Source organism: Octopus bimaculoides, chromosome 5 (genome assembly GCF_046866305.1).
Source record: "Octopus bimaculoides isolate indiv1 chromosome 5, ASM4686630v1, whole genome shotgun sequence".
NCBI lineage: Eukaryota > Metazoa > Mollusca > Cephalopoda > Octopoda > Octopodidae > Octopus > Octopus bimaculoides.
In genome coordinates, this window is record NC_142932.1 from 65467759 (window position 1) to 65477758 (window position 10000).

At 37.9% G+C, this 10000-nt stretch overlaps 1 protein-coding gene across 1 annotated transcript in view; it reads left to right on the forward strand.

Moving 5' to 3' along the window:
* Nucleotides 1-10000, forward strand: part of LOC106871234 (myotubularin-related protein 13) — a 134519-nt gene that overhangs the window by 67494 nt on the left and 57025 nt on the right. Inside the window, exon 11 of the mRNA XM_052967744.2 lies at nucleotides 1875-2093. Coding sequence (XP_052823704.2) covers nucleotides 1875-2093 — 219 coding nt within the window. The remainder of the gene's footprint in view (nucleotides 1-1874; nucleotides 2094-10000) is intronic.

Sequence of the window (10000 nt, forward strand, 5' to 3'; positions counted from 1 at the left end):
AATTCTTGAAGACGGCTGCTTGCCAAACTATTACTCATTCATTGATGATGATTGAAAATTAACCAATAAAATGCAATCATCACACAAGTGGCCATGGTCCTCTTACACTTTCATTTGCAGCCTAGGCATATATTGTTAGACACAGTAGACTCAACTATAACATTCTGTTGTCGGTCAGTGCATGTCTGATAGATAGATATATATAATATAAATAATAAATATATATCTATATCTATATCTATATCTATATATATATATATATATATATATATATATATATATATATATATATATATATATGGGTATAGGACGTGAGCAACTGTGTAAACAAACGAGTTAAATACACAAGCAATGAGAGAAAAAGATGGAAATCAGGATACGTAACACAAAGAACGGTTGTTCAGCAGTTGTTGGCTGTCTGTCTACTCCTCATTTCAAGTATTCAACAACAATATGAGTCTTCGAAGACAGTTGCTGCCATAAATTTCAAAATGACATTTTGGATTTATGGAGAGTCAAAGTTGGGAACAAAAACAGGACAATGGAGATATACAAGGAAACTGAACAAAAACAAACAGGGAAGGTCATTAGACCAGAATGAGAGGAAAATAGGGAATGCTGGGGGAATATTTTCTTTGGAAAGATAGAAGAGAGAGATAGAAGACGTACAGTCATTAGAATATCATGCAGGGAAAGAAAGATGGACGATGGTCTTATGTGAGCAACTAGAGAGAGAAAAAGAGATTGAGAGAGAGAGAGAGAGAGAGATAGAGAGAGACAGATAGAAAATGGTGAAGGGGAGAAAAAGGGAATTAGAGAAAGATGGGGGAGATATATACATATACATATATATGTATATATATATATATATAATTTAGAGAAAAGAACCACAATGCTTGAACTCATCCATGAAAATCCAGTCACATATAGAAAAATACACTCTAGAAAATACACTTAAAAGATCTATAAGAAAAATACAAAGTAATAAATATTAAAATAGCTGTTTATATGTAATATCTAAATGTACATACACACAAATATATAAATACATACAGATGAAAAGGTGCAGGTGTGGCTGTTGTAAGATGTTTGCTTCCCAACCATACACTCCCACATTGAGTCCCACTGCATGGCACATTGCGTGTCTTCTACCATAGTCCTAGCCTGACCAAAGCCTTGTGAGTGGATTTGATAGTCGGAAAAATGCCCACAGTATTTATGCATGTGTGTGTGTATGTTTGTGTGTGTATCTATGAGTGTGTCTTTGTGTGTTCTCCCACCACCACTTGGCAACCAGTGTTGGTTTGTTTACATCTCTGTGAGATAGCAGCTCAGCAAAGAAGATTGATAGAATAAGTATTATGTTTAAAGCAGAAGATAAGTACTGGGATTGAGTCTTTGACTGAACCCCTTCAAATCTGTGCCCCAGTATGGCTGCACTCAGTTAACTAACACAAATATAAGAAATGATAAGTGATAAAGATTGGATGTGTATATACGTGTGTGTGTGTGTGTGTATGTGTGTGTGTGTGTGTGTGTGTGTGTGTGTGTGAGAGCTAATATGTCAACATGAGTTAATAGTCAACTTGGCTGGCACCACTTAATGTATAGTGTCACTGATAAGAGTTAGTTGAGGAATAAATTGTTTACACTTCAAAATGTTCTGTAGATTATTTGTCAGTTGAAATTTTCCCCTGAATTCTGTGAGTTTGTTACTAGCCTATTCTTAGTATATTACTAGTTTATTCCAATGGAATGACCTCTCAAATGACAGCAGCTTTTACTTTTATCTTTCATTGTAAATTGAACCCTTATAAATGTTGTTGTTGTGTGCAGCAGTTCATCAATTCTCCTTTGTTAACTGTTGTATATAGCTCTTGACATCAGCTCACCAGCATCCCAGTTGACATCTTCCCAAACCGTCATTGCCGCTGGCAACATTGCCTCATCAGCCACTTTGTCTGCTTCTCCTTCAAGCCAGTCTGCTGAGACCAAATTGTCCTCAGTCTCCTCTTCAGGGACAGCTCAGCGTAAAAGTATGATCACTCGGGCATCTAGCACTATATTGACACCCACCATTAATGGAACACCATGTAAGTTCTTTGTTGATTCTGTTTCTAAACTAATTCTACACATTACAGCCTCCTTGCTCTTTGTCTTATATATCCACCACCACCATGTTCATCTACTGTTTTATCGAGTCACAAACATATGATTATAATTTTCCCTTCATTTATTTTAAATGAATAATTTATGTTTTTGTTTTGTTCATGGGTTTTTATGGGGTCCAAGCTGATATTTTTTTTTAAATTTCTTCTCATGCATATTCCAGACTGATTTTAAAAGAAGAATTCATTTTTGATAGATAAAGTGGGGCTTAAAGTGCTGCATGTGGGACTCAGGCCCTACTCCAGCTTCTAGTTATATATATATATGTGTGTGTGTGTATAGATAAAACTTACTTGGAAAAGGATGCATGGCGTTCGATCATATAACAATATAAATAATATATATTTATATTCATATATACATATGTATATGTACATACTTACATGTATATGTATATGTGGGCACAGGACGTCACAAAACATAAACAAGAAATACGAAGTATGAGGACATGGAATAAGAACTTTTTTTTTTGCAAGCAACGAAAGAAACAAATGGGAAACAAGATAAAAAACACAAAGATCGACCCTTCATCAGTTGTCAGCTGTTTTTCACATCCGTATTTCTAGCTATTCACTGATGAAGGGTTGTTCTTTGTGTTTGTCTTGTTTTCCATTTGTTTCTTTCGTTACTTGCAAAAAAAAGTTCTTATTCCATATCCCCGTACTTCGTATTTTTTGTTGTTTCTGTTTTGTAACATCTTGTGCTCACATATGCATATGTATATATGTATAAATGTACGTATGTACGTATACATCCTCATCATCATCATCGTTTAACATCCGCTTTCCATGCAGGCATGGGTTGGACGATTTGACTGAGGGCTGGCGAGCCAGAAGGCTGCACCAGTCTCCAATCTGACCTGGCAAAATTTCTACAGCTGGATACCCTTCCCAACACTAACCACTCCGAGAGTGTAGAGGATGCTTTTACGTGCCACCGGCACGAGGGCCAGTCAGGCAGTACTGGCATCGGCCATGCTCAAATGGTGCTTTTCACCTTCCACCTGCACAGGAGCCAGTCTGGTGGCACTGGCAATGACCATGCTTGAATGGTGCTTTTTTTTACGTACCACTGGCATGGGAGCCAGTCAGTGGCCCTGGCAACGATCATGCTTGAATGGTGCTTTTAATGTTCCAGTGGCATGAGTACCAATCAGGCGGTACTGTCATCAGCCACAACAGCAATTGCACTTGCCTCAACAGGTCTTCACAAGCATAGTTTATTGTCCAATGATTGAAGGGTACTCTTAAATGGACTGGTTGTACAGCATTGGCATAGGCCACGGTTGTGATCTCACTTGGCTTGCCAGCTCTTCTCAAGCACAGCATATCTCCAAAGTCTTGGCCGCTTATCATTGCCTCGGTGAGGCCCAATGCTTGAAGGTCATGCTTCACCACCTCATCCCAGGGCTTCCTGGGTCTACTTCTTCCACAGTTTCCCTCAACTGCTAGGATGTGACACTTTTTCACACAGCTCTCCTCATCCATTCACAACACATGACATACCAGTGCAGTCATCTCTCTTGCACACCACATTTGATGCTTCTTAAGTCCAACTTTTCTATCAAGGTGCTTACACTCTGTCATGTATGCACACTGACATTACACATCCAGTGGAACATACTCGCTTCATTCCTTGCAAGCTTACGCATGTCTTCAGCAGTCATTGCTTGTGTTTCACTGCCATGTAGCATAGCTGTTCATACACATGCATCATAGTCTACTTTTTACTCTGAGTGAGAGTCCCTTTGTCACCAGCAGAGGTAAGAGCTCTCTGAACTTTCCCCAGGCTATTCTTATTCTAGCAGCTACACTTTCAGAGCACCCTCCCCTCCTCCTGACTTGGTCACGTAGGTAACGGAAGCTCTCAGCTACTTGTAGTTTTTCTCTCTGAAATGTGACAGAAGCTGTTCTCTGTACGTTTTCAGTGTTTATTGCTCCTGAGTATTTGCCACACACAAAAACTATCTTATCGTCCCAGTTAGCCTTCCTTTGATATTGCTCTATCTCGTATGTGTCCATAGCTTACACTGGGTACATTTTATGGAGTTTCTACCTATGCCTATTCTACAGATCAAGCAGGGCTGAAGGGATTTGTGGTTTGTCAGCCTTCCTACATATTAAGACTTTTTTTTTTGGCTAGGTTGATTCTAAGGCCCTTCAATTCTAATCCTTGCTTCCACACCTGAAACTTCTCCTCTAGTTCTGATAGTGACTCAGCAATTAGGTCAAGGTCATCAGCATGGAGGAGCTCCCAGGAGCATCCTGTCTTGAATTCCTCTGTTATTGCCTGGAGAACTATGTGGAATAAGAGAGGGCTGAGGACTGATCCTTGGTGGATCCCTATCTCTACCCAGAATTATTCACTGTACTCCTCGTCAACCCTCACCTTACTGACAGCGTCCCTGTACATGGTTTGTACAGCTCTCACTAAACATTCATCTATCACTAGTTTCCTCATTGACCACCAGATGAGGGATCGGGGGACCCTGTCAAAGCTTTCTCCATGTCAACGAAAGCCAAGTACAGAGGTTTATCTTTGGCTAGGTATTTCTCCTGCAGCTGTCTTACCAGAAATATAGCATTAGCAGTGCTTTTCCCTAGCACAAACCCAAACTGCATCTCATCTAGACTGACCCTCTCCCTAATTAGTTGCACTATGATCCTCTTCTTTACTTTTATTACTTGATACCTCTGTAATTATTTGTATCTAATGCGTCACGTTTACCTTTGTAGCAGTTGACTATGATGCTACTACACCAGTCATTGGGTATGACTCCTTCATGTATCACCTGGTTGTCTATACAGGTGACTAGACTATAGCCAACACCGCAAGATATTTTAAGCATCTCTGCAGTGATTCCTGATGGGCCAGGGGGCTTTCCCTGTCTTCATACCCTTAATTGCTTTATCTACCAAGGTACTGGTCCCTCTGTTGGGTCAACAGTTGGTAAACTCTCTTTCTCCCATTCATTCTCTTCATTTAGCAACCTTTCATGCATATATATATATATATATATATATATATATATATATATATATAAGGTAGAAAGACAGATAAACACAAGTACACAGACTTAATTATATATATTTACATGGAATACAAAATACAGAGTATGGAGTAAGATAAATGAAAGGAATTGTATAATAGTCTTATCTTGATGGCTGTTTCAGGTGCACCATGGCTTGTGTCATAACTATGTTCATACAGTATAAAGATCTATGAAGCTGTAGGCATATGTAATAACATAATTTCGTATGGATCCATTTGTATGATGAGTGTTACCTGGTTTCAGCTAAAAAATCCATAGGAACTTAGGTTATAACATACACCTACAACATCATGGATCTTTATTATGTTTGAATGTGGTTTATGTCATAATTCATGGTGCTCCTGAAGCTGTTTAGATAAAACTGTTGCATAATTCCTTTCATTTACTTTTGTTTATTTTGTACTCTGTAATTGTATGCATTAAGCCTACTTATGTTCATCTGTTTTTATTTTCATACCAGCTCAATGAAGATCATTTTTCAGCTAACTTTTGATGCCAGTGGCACCTGCCCTGGATGAAAGAGTAGATTTTAAATTCTCCTCTATCTGAACACTACTCTGTGGGTATCTTTACCATTCTTGCTTTATATTCTCTCATGCACATTCTGATATGTGTGTATATAAAACGTATGTATGTACTTTATATAAAAGGCACATCAACAAATGGTAGTACTCTTTTCATTTCATTTTCTCTTAATTCAAAAATTGTTTAATTAGTGCTATTGTTTCATTATTCCCGTTTTCATTAGATTTCACTTACATTTTGTCATTTGTTGTTTACTATGCTATTGTATATTGAACCATCAAACTAGCAGAAGGATACTGTTTACTATTATTATTACCATTATTATTATTGAAGGCAGTGAGCTGGCAGAATCATTATCCCACCAGATGAAATGCTTAGCCTTTCACCCGTCGCTATGTTCTGAGTTCAAATTCTGCCACGGTCGACATTGTCTTTCATCCTTTTGGGATTGATAAATTACGTACCATTTAAACACTGGGGTCAATGTAATCAACTCATCCCCTCCCCCAAAATTGCTGCCCTTGTGGAAAAATTTGAAACTTATTATTAAGGTGACGAGCTGACAGAATCATTAGTACGCTGGCAATATGCTTAGCGGTGCTTCTTCTGCCACTGCATTCTGAGTTCTTATTCCACCGAGGTCAACTTTGCCTTTCATCCTTTCAGAGTCAATAAATTAAGTACCAGTGAAACACTGGAGCTGATGTAATCAACTAGTTCCCTCTTCACAAATTTCAGGCCTTGTGCCTACAGTAGAAAGGATTATTATTATTGTTGTTATTATTATTATTATTATTATTATCATTATTATTATTATTATTAAATATCAGTCAAGTACAAGCACTTATTTTTCTCTCTCCCCTCTATATTGAAGGGCCAAGAAAGCAGAGTGGTCTTGCTAAAAATGAAGAAAATATTTTTTACATTACTTAGTTATAGTGTAATGGTCTTGTCATATTGTTGCCCTGATGTAATAGTAGTAGTACTGTTACCACTACCACAATATTATATATATTGCCCTACTGTAACATTCATTTACACCACCGCAACAGCATTCAACTATGCTTCTATTACATCACCATTAGAACAGTCGACCACACTATCTTCCACAGCATATTACATAAAATGAGTCAAGAAGCAGACCTCTGCACACTTCCTCAACTTGCTAGAAATAGTTGCAAAATCTTCCTCAAAGCTTAAAGACATTATATAATGCCTTCTGAGGAAATCAAAATAGATTTAGATACTTTTAGATAGGCGCAGGAGTGGCTGTGTGGTAAGTAGCTTGCTTACCAACTACATGGTTCCGGGTTCATTCCCACTGCATGGCACCTTGGGCAAGTGTCTTCTACTATAGCCTCGGGCTGACCAAAGCCTTGTGAGTGGATTTGGTAGATGGAAACTGAAAGAAGCCCGTCATATATATGTACATAAATATGTATATGTGTGTATATGTTTGTATGTCTGTGTTTGTCCCCCCAACATCGCTTGACAACTGATGGTGGTGTGTTTGCATCCCCATAACTTAACGGTTTGGCAAAAGAGACCGATAGAATAAGTACTAGGCTTACAAAGAATAAGTCCTGGGGTCGATTTGCTCAACTAAAGGCTGTGCTCCTGCATGACCGCAGTTAAATGACTGAAACAAGTGAAAGAGTAAAAGAGAGTAAAGAGTATAGAAAACAAGCTGAGATGGTTGTGGATGGAATACATTTGATCTCAGGTTTCAGAAAATTAGATTTGTTGTAGAAAAGTGTGCTATTGTGCCATCATATGTCTTTGAAAACTATAATAGATAATTACACAAAAATTTTCCATCCAAAGCCATCTAGTTTCAATGGGTACTATAAAAATACACAGGACCCTACATAACTACTGCCATCACTCATCAGTATGGAAGGCAATAAGTACTGTAAACACTTTCAGTATCAAATACTTGTTTAAATACTTCCATTATTGGAGATACAAATATTCCATCTTTGTATTGAATAATTATATTCAATTTTGTATTGAATAATTATATTCAATACAATAGTTACAATATTTCAGAAACTGAAGTGTAGATTTCAGTTTATGTTCACATACCAGTAATGATATCATTTTGTTCTAATGAAAATATTTTAAAAAACTGAGGTATTCAATTGTCTTTACACATTTGGATAATGAAAATGTTTACTAGCCTTCCATACTGAATGTTGACTACAGTGATTCCACACAGCCTGAGTTTGCCAATTGTCCATTTTAGGCATTACTTTACAAACTCTACAATCTACAACTTACTATTGAAATTGCTTTTGATTTTGTTTAGAATTTATGTACATTTTTACTATACAGCAAGTGTAATAAACCTGACTAAATACCTTTTCTCCACAATACATAGTACTAAAGAAAGCCAGTGAATATTATATTAGATATGTTTTTCATGGATTTCATTGTTTCTAATTAGCAGTCACATTGTTCATGAGTGTTTTTTGTATAAATAAATAGTGGGGTTTTTTTTCAGTTTTAGTTTACCCATCACAAAAGTGAAATAAAAATCCAAAATTTCAGTTTTTTAAAATCTAAAGCTTCCTTTCTTTCAGTTATGTATCTCATAATTATTATTCTAAATATTTATGAGTCTTCACATTTTCTCTACTTCTCATCAAAAGACATTTTTTCTTCAATTTTGACTATTACGAAATGTTTTCTTTAGATTTACTCAGAAATTAAATAAATTTACAATATTCTTTATCTTGAAAACCTTTGTAAAAGATATTTGCTATATTTGTGATGTTGTTTGGTCAATGTGAGTGGCATCACTTGTATTCATAGAAAACTGTTGTAAACCTTCAGATATGTGTAAAATAATTGATTTCTTTTAGGGAGATGTTGAGTAGTAGTAGCAGTTGCTGTTGTTATTTAGGTCCCTATCAGCCATGAGAAGGCTTGTTATCAAATCCATTTGTATATCTAAAGCAATTTTGTCTTCTGGTACTTTTTTTTAAGATTGTAATGTATGAGAGAAATTTTGCTGATATTTGAAGCATATTGAGTGATCACCATAGATGCTCCAACATTGCCTCAGTCTCTCATAAGAAGAAAATTCATTACATTTTGTTGCTGTCTTAAACCAAACCATAGAATTAAACTGTCTTTGACACAATAATTCTAGTATGCTTCTATAACAGTTACTAATTTTTTAGTTTTGTTTTCTTTCCATGGTGACTTTTGTTTAAGGTGGAATTTATAAGTCTAGCAGTCAGCTCGTTAAAACACATTTCATATTTACAAACATTTTTGTATTCATTTCAAAATTACTTCTCTTTATCCTTCATACCAAAGTCAGCTTTTACAGAGAATATGTATGTAGGTGTGAAGGTGTGAAAATGTGGAGATGGGAATTCGTCGGTGCATGGGAATGAGAATGGGCCCCAACTATGCGAACCTGTTCGTTGGCTATGTTGATGCACAAATATTCTCAAGTTCCACTGGTCCTACTCCCGAACTATATTGCCGTTATATTGACGACTTTATCAGTGCCACCTCATTCTCCCGCGAACATCTTGACTCATTCCTCTCTTTTGTCAAATCCTTCCATCCTGCACTATCTCTGACACCTCTGTCCCCTTTCTTGACTTTTCTGTCAGCATTCATCACTCCACTCTTACCACCTCCATCCACTACAAACACACAGTCTCACACTCTTATCTCAACTTCTCCTCCTCCCACCCTAAACACGCCAAGCTTTCTATCTCCTATTCCCAATTCCTCCATCTACGCAGGCTCTGTAGTGACAACCATGACTTTGAGACTCAGTCTCAATTCATGGCTTCATCCTACGGGGATATCCCCTCACCACCATCCACACCGCCCTTGCTAGAGCACATTCCATGAACCATGCATCTGCTCTCTTCCCCTGAGCCCACCCTGCTATCTCCCGCCTCCCTTTTCCCCTCACGTACCATCCCACCACCCTACCTCTCCAAAGCACCATTCTCCAAGCTTTCGGGTGCCTCCAGTCCGACCCCCCCACTTCACACATCTTCCCTAACTGACCCCTCCCCTCCTTCAAACGAGCCCACAACCTACAAGACCTCTTGGTCCACAGCTTCTTCACCAACCCAACCTCCCAACCTGGCTCGTTCCCTTACTCCCGCCCACGCTGCCGCATTTGCCCTTACCTCTCCAACACCATCCTCCTCACTGGCACCCATCATCGACCCTATCGCATCACCGACCCCTTCACCTGCACTTCTACCTACATCATCTATT